Here is a 15,853-nt window from a genome sequence, read left to right on the forward strand (position 1 = left end):
GTGTTTGCAATGACAAACTACCTAGTATTTTATTGACCTTATTCTAAAATGCGGAAGTGCGCCTGTTTTCGCGATTGTCTTAGAACTTCCGATTCAGTGGCCTATGGGAGAAATGACTTGGAATAATAAACGGCAGAAAACGGTCAAACTACTTGCTCAACAAACAAATGTTTGCATGACTATACAGACCAAGTAGTATAATATAACAAGAAAATATCAAATTGCAACATCAAGCAGTGAAATGAGCAGTTTTTAAGGCTAAAAATGAATGGAAGTGAATGAGACCGGATGTCTTGAGCCAAAAAGATTCAAATGGCAGCGCCCGCTCGTCGGCGGAGAATAAGGTCAATAGGAATTGTTGTGCAATATTAAAACAGTGCACAATATCCAATTGTACTTATGCAAGGGTTGGATGACCTACTGTTTGCCCATTTGAATTGATACAGCACTCCAAAATACAGAATAAACACCTCTAAAAAGATACATTTATTCTTGATATTGATATTGTAAACAGTATATGTATTGTTTATTGTTGCTTAAGATGCATACATCCATAACACCTAATATAGAAGTACTGCATTTTTAATGTATGTTTTAAGCCAATGCATTGGTATAATGGCATAAAAGATATAATGAAATACAAATGAATTTACACTTATATTACTTTAATATATAGATGATAGTAAAATTATCAGCCCTCCTGTCAAATTTAAATACCTTTTCAAATATTTCCCAAGTGATGTTTAACAGAGCAGGAAATTTCACAGTATGTTCTTTAGGAAAAATGTCTTTTAAGTTTCTTTTAACTGACCTAAAATGAAAAATAGCTTGAAATAAAATAGTTGGTGGGAATAGTAAAAACAGTAGTTGAAATAAAAATAGTTTGGGCGACACAGTAGCACAGTAGGTATTGCTGTCGCCTCACAGCAAAAAGGTCACTGGTTTGAGGCTCGGCTGGGTCAGCTGGCGTTTCTGTGTGGAGTTTGCATGTTCTCCCTGCGTTCGCGTGGGTTTCCTCCATGTGGTCCGGTTTCCCCCACAGTCCAAAGACATGCGGTACAGGTGAATTAGGTCAGCTAAACTGTCCGTAGTGTATGTGTTTGTATGGATGTTTCCCAGTGATGGGTTGCCGCTGGAAGGGCATCAGCTGCGTAAAACATATGCTGGATAAGTTGGCGTTTTTTCCGCTGATGCAAAATCGGATTAATAAAGGGACTAATCCAAAAGAAAAAAAAAGAATTAATGAATAATTAATAATAATTTATAAGGTCAAAATAATAATCTTTTTTTTTATTGGTAAAGAAAAAAAAAACACATTCAATGAGCTGCCTAATTAACCTAACTCTCCTAATTAAGTAGTCCTAATTAAGTCTCTAAATTGCACTTTAATTGCACTCAATACTAGTATCTTATTATAATATAATGTAAAGTCATTATGACAAAGGTAAAATAAATTAGTTTTAAAAAAAATATCAGGCATCAAAATGTAATAAATCAAATGTTCTCTCTGTTAAACAGTTATTAGAAACATTTGAAAAATAATCTCAATTTCACAAGAGGCCAAATAAAATAAAATAAAAATTTAGCCCTCCTGTGATTTTTATTTTCTTTTTCAAATATTTCTCAAATAATATTTTACAGAGAAAGGAATTTTTTTCCCCAGTATTTCCCATAATATTTTTATTTATTTTATTTCGGCTAGATTAATTTTTAAAAAACCTTTTTAAGGTGAAAATTATTAGCCCCTTTAAGCTATATTTCTTTTCAATTGTCTAAAGAACAAACCATGGTTATACAATGACTTACCCTAACTTTAACCTAGTTAAGCCTTTAAATGTCACTTTAAGCTGAATATTAGTATCCTAAAACTAGTCAAATATTATGTACTGTCATCATGTCAAAGATAAAATAAAGCAGTTATCAGAGATGAGTTGATAAAATTATTATGTTTAGAAATGTGCTGAAAAAATCTTCTCTCCGCTAATAATTCAAGTGGGCTAATATTTTTGACTTCAACTATATTAATACAAAACACTGCATAGCATGCACAAGTGGTATCCAATTAAAATATTCTTTATGTTCAGTTTCTGTCAAAAAGCAAAAAACACAAAAAGAGAGAAGAGGTGAAAGTATAATGAACTTTTAACTGCAGATTTTTACATTTATATTACTGAGCAGTGTGAATGAGTGTGTCTACTCATGACAGCTAGAGTCTGTTCTCCTGACCTGAGCAGAGCAGAGCTCGTCCTGCTGATGTGAGGTGTGTGGACTGGACTGCTGGCCGTCTCATTAATGTCCTGTTCCTGCTGCGCTGTCTCTTTCTGTTGAGCTCGTCTCTCCTCCTCCATGATCCTCACTTCAGCTGGAGCAGGGACAGGCACAGGTGGGGGTGGAGGGGGTTTGGGCAGCACTTCTTCTCTGGATCTCGGACTCTTAGATACTGTGTGTGTAAAAAAACAAAATGCTAGCATTGTCCTTGTCGCCATGCACATAACTCAAGAAAAGTCAGATTTTACTTAACTTTTTCTTCGATGATATCTTGATTGTTAATTTACTAGGAAGAGTTACTAAGCTCGGAGTCATAACCTCCAAAACAAAAGCTAAGCTTTTTATGGCAAGAACAGAGAAAAAGGAAAATAAATCTGATGCACACGCTGCATTGTGGCTGACCACACACACAAACTATTCACTCAGCTGCTGTCTGGAAAGACATACAGAAGCATTCGGGCTCTCACATCCAGACTGTGCAACAGTTTTTTTTTACATGCTATCAGACTTTTAAAAATGAAGATACTGGACTGACACACACACACACACACACACAGAGACAAAAAAAATTAATGGACAACAACAGGAATGGGGCGTCACTGTGGCACAGTGTGTAGCACAATTGCCTCACAGCAAGAATGTTGCTGGTTTGAGCCTTAGCTGGGTCAGTTGGCATTTCTGTGTGGAGTTTGCATGTTCTCCCTGTGTTCGCATGGGTTTCGTCCAGGTGCTCTGGTTTCACCCACAAGTCCAAAGACATGTGCTATAGGAGAATTAGGTAAGCTAAATTGTGTAGTGTATGTGTGTAAATGAGTGCGTATGGGTGTTTTTCCAGTGATGGGTTGCAGCTGGAAGGGCATCCGTTGCGTAAAACATATGCTGGATAATCGGTTCATTCCACTGCGGTGACCCCAGATTAATAAAGGGACTGAGTCGAAAAGAAAACGAATGAATGAATATATGTATGAATGAATGAACGAACAACAGGAAGTTTTGCAATACTGCTATTTTTACACAGTTCTGTACAACATTTCTTCCCTGAATGACAAATGTTTACATGTACAGTATTTATATTTGATCCAATATTTCAGGTCAGCCTTACTGTTTATATTTCAGGTCAGCCTTACTGCACTAAATGTTGCACAAACCGCACTTTGCGGCCTTATTCTTATTTTATTAATTTTTTTGTTTTGTTTATCTTATCTTTTTTATTTCATTCCTCTAAAATTTTATAGTAGTGTGTAGTCCTGTATTATGTTGTCAATTGATGTTGTTTGATGTAGTATCTTGGTCCTGGAGGAACTTGCTGGATAAGTTGGCGGTTCATTCCGCTGTGGCGACCCCGGATTAATAAAGGGACTAAGCCGACAAGAAAATGAATGAATGAACTTTGTTGACTTGTCTTTGATTTTTATACTCACTCAAAAAATAATTTTACAGCTTTTTCAAACTACTTATCTATAATTAGTTGAAACAACACAATTCTTAAGATTTTGAGGGGACAACTAAATTGTTTTACGTTCAATCCACTTGAGTTTGGGATAGGGTTGGGACAACATGAAGGAATTGTGTGGAACCCTGCTTTTTTTTATTTTATTTTATTTTTTTTATACAATGCTCTGTGCAGCACTTTGGTCGACTGTGGCTGTTTTAAATGTGCTATACAAATACACTACCTGAAAAAATTCTTGTCGCCTATCCAAGTTTTAGGACAAACAAATAATAACTTGACTTCTAGTTGATCATTTGGTACCAGAAGTGGCCTATATGAAAGGCAAAGGCCTCTAGATTATGCTTATTTGACGAAAATAAAAATTTATAATGCCTTGATTTTTAATGATTTAATTAGGACAGTAAGATCTGACTTTGCTTAGACAGAAGTCTTGTCACTTAACAGAAATAATGTACAGTGTAGAATATAAAGTAAAGCTTGGACTGCATCTATACATCTCTGCAATGACTCAAATCACTTATTAATAAAGTCATCTGGAATGCCAAAGAAAGCGTTCTTACAGGAATCCCAGTTCATCAAGATTCTTTAGATTCATCTTCAATGCCTCCTCCATCTTACTCCAGACATGCTCAATAATGGTCATGTCTGGTGACCGGGCTGGCCAATCCTGGAGCACCTTGACCATCTTTGCTTTCAGGAACTTTGATGTTGAGGCTGAAGTATGAGAAGGAGCGCTATCCTGCTGAGGAATTCACCCTCTCCTGTGGTTTGTAATGTAATGGGCAGCACAAATGTCTTGGTACCTCAGGCTGTAAATGTTGCCATCTACTCTGCAGATCTCTTGCACAACCTCTTACTGAATGTAACCCTAAACCATGATTTTTCCTTTACCAAACTTGACTGATTTCAGTGAGAATCTTGGGTCCATGTGGGTTCCAACAGGTCCTCTACAGTATTTGTGATGATTTGGATGCAGTTCAAGTCAAGTCAAGTCAAGTCAACTTTATTGTCAATCAAACCATGCAACAGTACATTACACAGCAGACTGAAATTGCGTTTCTCCCATACTCCAATGTGCAATTTAAAAACAAAAATATGACACACACTAGACATAAACTAAACATTTAACTAATATAGTACAAGATAAATTGAATAAATAGACACTAATAAACTGTGAACAATTACCAGTTCAACAGAAGATTCTTCAAAAAAAATCTACCTTCTGCCACTTTTCCAAATGATCAACTAGAAGTCAAGTTGTTATTTGTTGCTCTTACATCGGGGATGGACAACAAAACTTTTGTCTGGAAGTGTAAGCATTGTATTGTATTGTATTATTTTACCATCTGAAATTCCACTCGAGTGTCAATGCATTTCCAGCTATTTCTACATATCAAATAAAATATATTTTACCATGCAGAGAAAGCTATTTAGAGGCTAAATAAAGAGGAAAACCCACAATAAAGAAGCTGCAACCATAACATAGAAGATTTCCATTCCTCTGCTGTGAAATTACAGTCTGATGGTGTGAAAGGCAGCACTGTTGGCTGGTTTTTGCGTCAGCTCTCTGAAAAGGAAACTAGGTCTGGCCGTCTTTCACGAGGGAATGTGGTGATCTGTGCCGAGTGACTGGCAGGAGGGGGAAACAAGGTCTTCTGTCAATGTTTCTGTAGCGCTCAGGGCCAGAGATGCAAACACGGAGGCCTGTCTCTCTGGCAGCCTTTCTGAAGACACCATCAGCTCCTCGGGGAAAGCTGGATGTGCCCCGGATAGTTTGTGATCAAAATCAAAGAGCCCTTGTGGCAGAGACGTTTTAAACGAGAGCAAATTTGTGGTGACACAACTGGTAAAAATAGACACTTGAAAGATACAGCAAAAGCTAAAATTGCAAAGTGAGAATCTAAGGGTGTTAAGTTATTACCCTGAATTTCTGTGGCTGCGTTACGTGAAAAATAAAAGTTTTCTGAACACTCCCTACATCTGCCATTGGCTAGCCAAACAGTTAGTCCCGCCCACAAATGATTACATGTTACTTTTTGAAGTGTACTGTTTCAGTGCCAATTTGCATAGGGTAAAATCAAGCAGGTTTCCTGAATTAAATATTGCAAGAGGATAGTCCCATCTCCGAACTTACACCATTAGTTAAATGTTGAATGTGCCATTTTGGGAAATTTGCATTAGATAAAATTGATAACATTTCCAAATGTTTTCCCTTTTTTTTTGCATTAGTAAAAAACACTTTTTACAGACTACCTATAATCCAAACATGTAACATTAGTCGGCCAAACAGAGAGTTCCACCTTCAAACTCTCACCATTGGCTAAATGTTGCTTTTTAATTGTACAATTTCAGTGCCAATTTGCATAAAGTAAATAAACTCTTTGTTTTTTTTCTCAAACAGGATTCCTAAATTACTTACAAGATAGTCCCACATCCAAAACGTATGCCATTGGTTGAAAGTACCAGCTTAAGTGTGGCGTTTTTGGAAATTGGCATTAGGTAAAATAGGGTATATGTAGAGCAAGTGCTTCTTCCCATACTGATAAACTTCCGGGGAACAGTTAATGTGACTTTTTTTTCATTTTAAAATATAATCAGTTAAATAGACTTTGCAATTCATTTAGTTGCCCAAGCGTAAAACGAGATGATTAGAAGCCTAATTGATTATACTGGGGTAAAATAAATGTTCATATTTTAAAGACATGATGGGGAAAATGTAATTTAATGCAGCGCTTCTTGTACAATCTGAGACTCACTTTATGTCGCATATCACTCAGCCAGTGGAGATTGTTGACTTTTAAAGAAAACAGACCTTAAACGTGCCAATTTTGTTACTGCATACAGTTCACCTAAAGCGCTTAACCCAGGTCACTGACAAAAATAAAAGTCCTTCCCAGATACACTATTAACATTTCCAAATGTTTCCCCTTTTTTTTTTGCATTAGTAGAAACATTAATGACTTTTACAGACTTCCTGCACTCCCAATTTATAACATTAGTCGGCCAAACAGATAGTCCCGCCTACAAGCTCACATACTGTTTAAGTGTACAATTTCAGTGCCAATTTAGATAAAGTAAAATAAGTGTGTGTGTGTGTTTGTGTGTTTGTGTGTTTGTGTGTGTGTGTGTGTGTGTGTGTGTGTGTGTGTGTGTGTATGTGTGTGTGTGTGTGTGTGTGTGTTTGTGTGTATACACATTTTAACAAACGTTAAACTTATGCCATTGGTTGAATGTTATTGCTGAAGTCTGCCATTTTTTGACATTTGCATTAGGTGGTAAAACTGATAGCATTTCCAAATTCTTCTTCTGTTTTGCATTAGTAAAAACATTAATGATGTTTACACTACCTATAATCCCAACATGTAAAAATTGGTCAGTCAAACTCTCACTATTGGCCTAAATGTTGCTGTTTAAGTGTACAATTTCAGTGTCAATTTGCATAAAGTAAAATAAATATTTTTATTTTCCAAACAGGATTCCAGAATTATCTTGAAGATATAGCTCTACCTCCAGAACTTATGCCATTGGTTGAAAGTACCAGCTTAAGAATGCCATTTTTGAAATTTGACATTAGATAAAATTCATAAAATTTCCAAATGTTCCCCCTTTTTTGCATTAGTAAAAACATTAATGACTTTTACAAACTTTATGCACTCCAAACCTATAGCATTAGTCGACCAAACAGACAGTGCTGTCTATAAAATAACACCATTGGTTAAATGGTGCAGTCTATTGAACAATTTCTGCGCCAGTTCAGTTTGCATGAGGTAAAGTAATAATAAATAAAACATTTAAACAGGACTTCTGAATTTGTTATGTATGCCATTGGTCAGTCAAAAAGATTGGCTAAATATTGCTACTGGGGTGTGCATTAGGTCAAATTGATAACATTTCCCTTTTCTTTTGCATTACTAAAAGCATTTATGACTTTTTCAAATAGACTTCCTGCCATCCCAACATGTAACATTAGTCAGCCAAACAGATAGTCCTGCCTACAAACTAACACCACTGATTAAATGTGGTTGTTGAAGTGTACAATTTGTTTGGCAATTTGCATAATGTAAACTTAATAAAACAAACTAAATTCAAACTGGTTTCCTGAATTCCTTATTTATGCAACTGATCAACCAAGAAGATTTTCCCAGCTCTTTATATGCACAATTGTTAAAATGTTCCTGCTGATTTGTGCTCTTTTTTTGTGTTAATTTGGTAACCTAGCCCTGAAAACACATCATTGGATAAATGTTGCTGTTAAAGTGTACAATTTCCATGTCAATTTACATTCTGTTACTTAATATAAGGAATTGCAATCCACACTTAAGAGAACGGTCTTCTTATATTGTTTTATTTTACATCCATTACTGGGGAAAAAACACACAAGCTTCCTTCGTATTCAATTCATCCCTCCATTCATGCCATAAAATCAGCGGATATGTCGGCACCAGAGGTGTAGTGGTTAGTGTATCGACACATGCACTCCGGTGCTCACAGCGAACCGAGTTCAACGCCTCGCGGTCCTATGACAATCCTTCCCCTCTCTCTGCTTTCAACGTTTTCCAGTCAATTCTATCTACTTTCCTATCCAAATTAAGGTGAAAACCTCAAAATTAAAAAAAAAATAATAATAAAAAATAATCAGTGGAAATCCTTCATTAGCTATTTTTCAATTACTAAAATCATTAAACTAATTGAACTGATTCCATTTAAATACTAGACAATGTCTAGTATCCAAATCCACCAAAACCTACACCATAACCAAAAACAAGAACTATCCAGGATAACACATACACCATCATTGTGCAAATCCACAATTTAAACAGACAACCATCAATATCTACTTCCCCAATCAGCTTTAGATTTCCTAAGAAAGGAAAATTCCATGATCCGTGGCAATTTGTTACTAATAAATAATTTGTACCTAATGTATTTGGTTCACATTATACTGACTTTTCAGTTTTTAAAACAGGTTTGCCAAATGTCTACCATTGGTCAGCCAAACATATAGTCCTACCTCCAAACTCACACCATTAGTTGAATGTCCCGGGGATTGGCAGATCAGGATGCTCAGCAAAATGTTTTTGTAACGCCACAAAGCCACAATGTTTGCACTTTTCAGTGTAATCAACCAAACGGTTTCCTTATAGCATGAAAAAAAAATCAGCTTTAACATCTACAAGCAAATCAAACAGTTACTAGTGCTAAGTGCACGCACAGGGTCAAGTGTTCCGGGGAAAAAAAAAAACCTGGCTGTCCTGCGATTATAAAATATACATAAATCAGCTGCACATCAATGCAATTCAAATGGAGCAAAACTCAAACACGGAGCGGTTCAATCAAAAGCATCAAATAAGGGGAAATCATTCTGCGTTAATAAATGCGTTGTGATGCTCGAGTCTTGCGACCGCGATGTCCAAAAAGCTCCAGCTTAGCCGGCACAATTATTTAGCGAAAGGTCAGGTTTTGAAGTCGAGATCAGGGAGGTCTGCCTCATGGCTTTGTTGCTAGGGCTCTGCTCTCAGGATTGCTGGAGACAGTTATTAGTATTCCCCGTAAGACTCGCCCGTGCAAACACCAAATTCAAACCATGAATAATAACGCCAAACACACTTATAGAAGCCCTTTGTCACATTGCAAATATGCGACTTTTGGATACATTGTTCCCTAACCTGGGTTACTTCTTTAATTTTATCTCCCTCTCCGGGTGTCTCTCACAAAGGTAACTGCCCCTGAGAATGTGTGTTTAAAGCGCCATTTCCCTCACAAATGGGGTGAGCAGGGCTTTTAATCTAAGCGTGCAAAGTAAAGGCCCATTTCCTATGGGAACCAAGCGAGAATGGACTCAAATTCAGAACTAAAACGTTGGCTCCCATTCCATTCACGCAGAACTGGAATGAGAGCAAATTGGCCTTGATTTAAGGTGTCATTCTTATCATCTTTTTGTCTCCAGTTTAAAGATGCAAATGAATTAGAACATTCTAGAATCTGTAACTACATCTCACAGGTTCATTATCTCATAATAACCATAAACAAATCTCAGGTTCATAAAAGGAATGACAAAAAACTAAATTCATTAGATAATAAATATGAATAAATGATTAAATACATCTTACATCAATTCCTGAACAAATTTAAATGCATTAAAAATGAAGTAATATTGTTTTTTTTTAAAGTGTTAATTGCTTTCACCGTTACTCCAACTGAATTGATCGTTCTAAATGCAAATTATAAAAAAATATATTTTTGAGGCTATTTTTAGTTCTTTTGTGTTTTTAAATTAATAACAATGTCAGAAAGAAATATACACCCATTTAGGAATAGTCAGGATGTTATAGATATGTGGGTTTATTTTAATAAAGTTATTCTATTACAAAATGTAAAAACAGTTTTATAGGCTGCCTCGGGAGATCTAGTGTTAAAGACCCAAGATTTAACAGAGTCATTTTGTGGATTTGTGGAGCTGCGCATTGATAGATTTGCTATTCAGTGTTTGGACTTTCAGCAGTGAAAATTAAACCACACTGAAATAAGCTTCAACTCTGAAAACTGGACTGATACAGTTTCAATTTACTAGAACTTCTGTTACGCTGCTTTGAAACAATCTACATTGTAAAAACGCTATAGACATAAAGATGAACTGATTTAAATTGTTAATTTGTACATCAGGCTGTCTTTGAGCTAAATATCGTTTGTATAATATGTATACAACCATTTTTTTTTGTCTTTCTACATTGTGTAAATTTTGTCTGTTTGTCTGTTTAGAAAGACTGTAGCATACTGTTCTGCAAGAAAAAAGTCCAATCTAAGTCTGACAATGAACTGATCTCATATCAAAAAACAAATAAATAAATAAATAAATAAATAAATGCAAATTAGAAGTCTGCTTCCATTTTGTTTTCTAAAATGTAATTGGAATTTAACATTTACTTTGGTGTTATGGGGTGCATTTCCGAAAACCATCGTTAGCCAAGGTTGCAAGTTCCATCGTTACAAACATAGTTTGTTGATTTGGCTTTCCCAAATCCATTGCTCCATCAAACATTCGCAAACTGCGTTGCAACTTGTGCACTTGCAACTACATCTCTGGAGCTGTAGTTAGAAACAGTTCCTGGCTGTGTTCTATTCCCAGTTATCCCCCAATATGCTCTGTTCATTTACAACATTCTAACATTTGAAATTGGAATTATTCAAAATAAAAAAGCATTGAAGTCATCTCTTTTAAGTGTAATTTGCCTTCAAAGTATTTTTACAGTTCAGTTTTAGCGATCTTCATGTTTACAAATGCGCTTCCTTCGCAGTGCACTTTGAAAACATTGATGTCATTTTGAACACAGCCGTGGCTCATGATGAAAGCTATAGGTGACCTATTATTTAAAACTGCAACTTAAATTAAGTATCCAAAGCTTGTGAGAACAAAAAAACACAGCATACGTATATACTTTTAATTTATAGCAGGTCTTTACTGTATGACATGGTTGGTTAAAACATTTTTGCAGTGGTTTGCATGTGTCAAATTGTAAAAGTAGACTTTTCAAAAAAATTTAAAATAATATCTACCTAATATTAATTATAATATCAATAATAATAATAATAATAATAAAATAACAATAATTATTAATATTATTAAATTAGGATTTTTTTCATTTCCTAATAAATAAAAAATATTAAATGTAATTTCTTAATAAATAGCCTCATTATTTATTTATTTATTTATTTATTTATTTATATGACTTATATATGATATTTGAATAGGTGTTAGCTTTTGTAAGTGATTTTATGTTTTAGAATAAAATATGTAATGTTCTCCACAATATTTGTATAGAAAACACAGGCCCTATATGTGCCATTTACATATATTTCAGTTTATATGGAAAACGAGTGTTTTTACCAAAACTAATATTGGATTTAATTTTTTAAAATGCGTGTGCGTGTTAAAAAATATAACTTGCACAAAGAAATGATGGGGTTCTTCTCTAAGGAAGTTGTCACTTCACCCTGCTTAGAGCATCATTATGGATGTTTTAGGCTATAACTAACGTAGTTTAAACAATGGATCTGCAACAGAGAAACTACGGGTTTTGGGAAACACGCGTCACTACATTATTCTTTTCCAAAACGATGCATCGGACTATGATCAGCCGAGAGTTACATCGTAGTTTGGGAAACAAACCCTTAATTTTATAAACGCAAGCTGTTTTAAGTCAGTTTAACATAATAAGTTCAATGGACTCATTAGATTAATTTGATTCAGATTAAAAATGTAGGGAATCCAGGATTTTTTGTTTACAGTGTGGCTAACATTGTTTATTAAACTGAATTCAAAACATTAAAAATAACCTAAAATGAACTCAAGTATTTTTATGTGAAAAAGTATTTTGAATTGTGAAGTGGGTTTGAATTTTATTGCTTTTAATATAATTCCAATTTAATTCTAAATTAAAATTAGCATCCTCATTTAAAATTCTGCAATGTAACTGCATTAATCAGTTCAATTCTAAATGGTGCACAACAAAAGGTCACATTTCATGTAATTAAAGAGGGAAAAGTGACCAGACATGATGAGAGAACACTCACACGGCCATTTGCTCCTGATAAAGAAAATACAGCAAGCAGCAGTCCCGTGCCGTCTTACTAATGTCTGTCACTAATAATCAAACACAGGCTGATTAACCGCCTGCAAAAAGATTGAAGTGTTTCACCAACAGCCCAAATGTATATTTGAGCAGCGAGGCAGAATAAATTTGCATATCAGGAGCGTCTGGTGAAGGGTTGGTAAATACTCTGTTTATCTCTCATTGTCATTCCAACCAGTCTATCTAAATAGTGGCTCTTCCACAGCGTTACGGCTGAGGTAAAGTTATTATCCTGCAGCCCGGCATTGTGGAATAATATAAATAATGTTTATGTCGATAAATGTATAAATAACATGCAAATGACTGTTATTGTATTGTTCAAACCATTTAAAGCAATGAGAAGCCTGTAGTCTTCAATCACAAAAATGAAAAATGCTAAATATGCATAATAAAAAAGCAGGATAGAGTCATAATGACTGTCAAATGACACAATTAACTTTTTAATGTGACATAATTTTGTGATTGGATTTTAATTATCACCAAAAATAAATTCCCATTCATAATTAATTACCTTGTAAGAGTTTTTCCTCCAGGGATTTTGATATACTCTGACACTGGGATGAAGCTGAGGTGGTTTCTCCAAAAGTGGACCTGAAAAAAAAAATATATGCAAAATAAAGATATATCATTTATATAACACTTTAATATGTGACCGCAGTTGACTGTGCAATACTCTGTCTGACATGCAGGTGAAGACAGGTACAGGATATTGACAAACTGTACATCAATGACACTGCTTTGAAGGACCTGCATGTTTTGTTTCAAAGCGCTGAGTAAAGCACATAAAGCAAATATCAAAGACCTTCAAGGGTCCTGACCCAAAGACGACGCACTGCAAATAAATGCCTTTTTACTTCAGGTTTCTATTTAAATATTTGTAAAAAAAAATCTTAAAATAAAAAGCTTTTTGGATTTAACTTTTTAGTCTTGTTTTATTTTTATTATATAATTTTAAGAAGACATCAAAATTAAGTAAAATAAGCTAAATAATAGTTTAGCAAAAACATCTTGTTTACAGTTAAGGACAGATTATATTTTACTGACCCCACAGGCAGATTATTAAGCTTGTTTTAAGGAAAGGCACATTTAAATATTCACTTATTTCTGAAAACTAAAAAACTTGTCTGGAAAATTCTTCTTGATTTAAGAATTTTTTGATATTTTAACTTGAAACAAGTCAAAACACTAAAAAAGAAAGCATTTTTTTTCAGGGTTTCTACACCAAATTTAAGACTTTTTGAGACCTTTTTAAGACAATTTTAACCCTTTAATTACCCCACTAAGAATTCGTTCAACTCCTTAAAGTTTAACTAAAATTTTACTTAACTCCTAATGTCGCTAGTTTAAACACTCAATGCATTTTTTTCTCAACACATCCCATAATTTCTTAAATATTAACCTCTACCAAAATATAGATATGTCGGTTTATGATAAAAGTACCAGAATTAATACATATTCTATGAAAAATATATTCAAAATAAAACATTTTTGAACACTAAATCACCTTTTTTGTAGTATGCCATAAAAATTTTCAGATTCTAATTTAACATGCTTTCTTGTTATGTTTTGTTTTGTTTTTTTACAATAAAACCAAAATCAAGTTTAGTAGTGCAACGGGATTGTTTATTTATTTATTTATTTATTCATTTTGTAAACCAACAATGCTGTGTCTGTAAACCATTATTAAAAAAAAGTCACTTTTTAAATGGCTTTACCAGTCATTATTTAAAACATGGTAAAAACATGGTCAACTGTTTGGTAAAGCGGCAGTCAAAGGTTTAGGACCAAAATGAATAAAATTTCAGACTTGCATAAGGCAAAACGCTATATTTATATATATATATATATATATATATATATATATATATATATATATATATATATATATATATATATATATATATATATATATATATATATATATATATATTACTGGCCAATTTAAACCTTAAAAAACATTAAAAACACATATTATTGTAAGAAAGATAATTAAACTATAATAATAAGTACATAGAGTTAATTAATAAACAATTCTTAAAACTTTTATTGAAATATATTGTTAGTGATTGGGTGGGTGTTGGCCCAACTGGGTATAGATTTACATAGCAAAATTGCAGATAAAAAATTAAGACCCAATTAAATTTAATTAAGAACTAAATCACAATAGTTGATTTAGAACTTTCAGGCCTAAAATTCATTTTTTTATTTTTTATTTTCTTTATTTAAGACATTTTAAGACCCAGCAGATACCCTGTTTTTGCATAACATTTAAAGCTTGTATATGTAAAAATATAACCAAACCGTAATTAATATAATGCAAACTAAGCTTTTAATATCAGCATGCACACACACCAATAAATAATGTTACATGATTTAAAATTAAGAATGTTTAAAAAAAAAAATCCTACCTAATCTAAATTGTGCAATAATAATTGTTTAGTAGGTTTTATTAAGTTGCATTTTTATGGTTAAGTACCATGAATGATTTTATTGCATTCTAATTGTATAAAAAAATTTAATAATAACATAAATCATTCAATAAATGACCTAAATTCTGAATTACTTTAAAGTTATTAAACTCTTTTACTGCAAATCATATACAAATACTACTATTGTTGCAAAATGTCATTATCCAGTAAAGTAAGTTGTAGTCGACCACAAAAACAAAGGCAGAGATTAATGTAAATAAAAATAAATGCATATTTACATAGCATTTTCATTAATGACACTTTAAATACAAGCATATTGAAATAAGCACAAACCATTTCCAGCACAAACATTACACCTGTAACCAACTTACATTTGCATTGCACTAAAGATGAACAAACTAACCTAGCAGCTGATTTTTAAACATCGTAACACCGTTTCGGATTTAGAAAACACATCTCTGCAAAGATATCATTACAGCGTGTAATCATCGCCTGCAATGTACACTGATAAACATTTCGCACATATTAAAAAAAAAATCGTCCTTAATTGTAACACGTGGAAGAAAGCCATTGACAAACACGGTAAAATGAGCCGAGGAAGGCATCTTTACCCAAGTTGTGGTGTGGTCTCTGAACAATGGTGCTTTACAGGGGACGGCAGCCTTTGTTTCAGTTCTTCATTGACTTTAGGATTAGCTGGAAATATATAGAAGGGATATGATTAATTTCAGCGCGGAACGAAAAAAAAAAATGCTTTTCATCACAGGCTCACTTCTTTTCCATTAGACTTAGAAAGGTTAGTATTAATTACAGCCTGTCAATATGATCTCGGGGTGCTTGGTGGAGAGCGATCTTTAATAACCTCTGGAGAAGAGGCAGCAAAACAAGACAGGCGGCTTTTAATTTGCGGTGTGAAATTATGCTTTAAGACTTTGTCGTTATCTCATCCACTGTGTACCAGTGCTTTACCTCGCAGTTTATGGAGGACTAATGAACGCGGGCAATTAACAAAGCGTAATCCCACCATGCAATCGTTTTAATGCTTTTAGCTATCAGGAAAGTAAACAGCCATT

At 33.9% G+C, this 15,853-nt stretch overlaps 1 protein-coding gene across 5 annotated transcripts in view; it reads right to left on the bottom strand.

Annotated features, from left to right (window-relative positions):
- mipol1 (mirror-image polydactyly 1) overlaps positions 1–15,853 on the bottom strand; it is a 176,727-nt gene that overhangs the window by 109,681 nt on the left and 51,193 nt on the right. For 3 of the 5 annotated variants that reach the window (NM_001305467.1, XM_087288602.1, XM_087288601.1), the window contains 3 exon segments: positions 2,227–2,440; positions 12,863–12,942; positions 15,392–15,476. In NM_001305467.1, coding sequence (NP_001292396.1) covers positions 2,227–2,440; positions 12,863–12,942; positions 15,392–15,476 — 379 coding nt within the window. 5 annotated transcript variants of the gene reach the window in all.

This window comes from Danio rerio, chromosome 17 (assembly GCF_052040795.2).
Source record: "Danio rerio strain M-AB ecotype USA chromosome 17, GRCz13ab, whole genome shotgun sequence".
Classification (NCBI taxonomy): domain Eukaryota; kingdom Metazoa; phylum Chordata; class Actinopteri; order Cypriniformes; family Danionidae; genus Danio; species Danio rerio.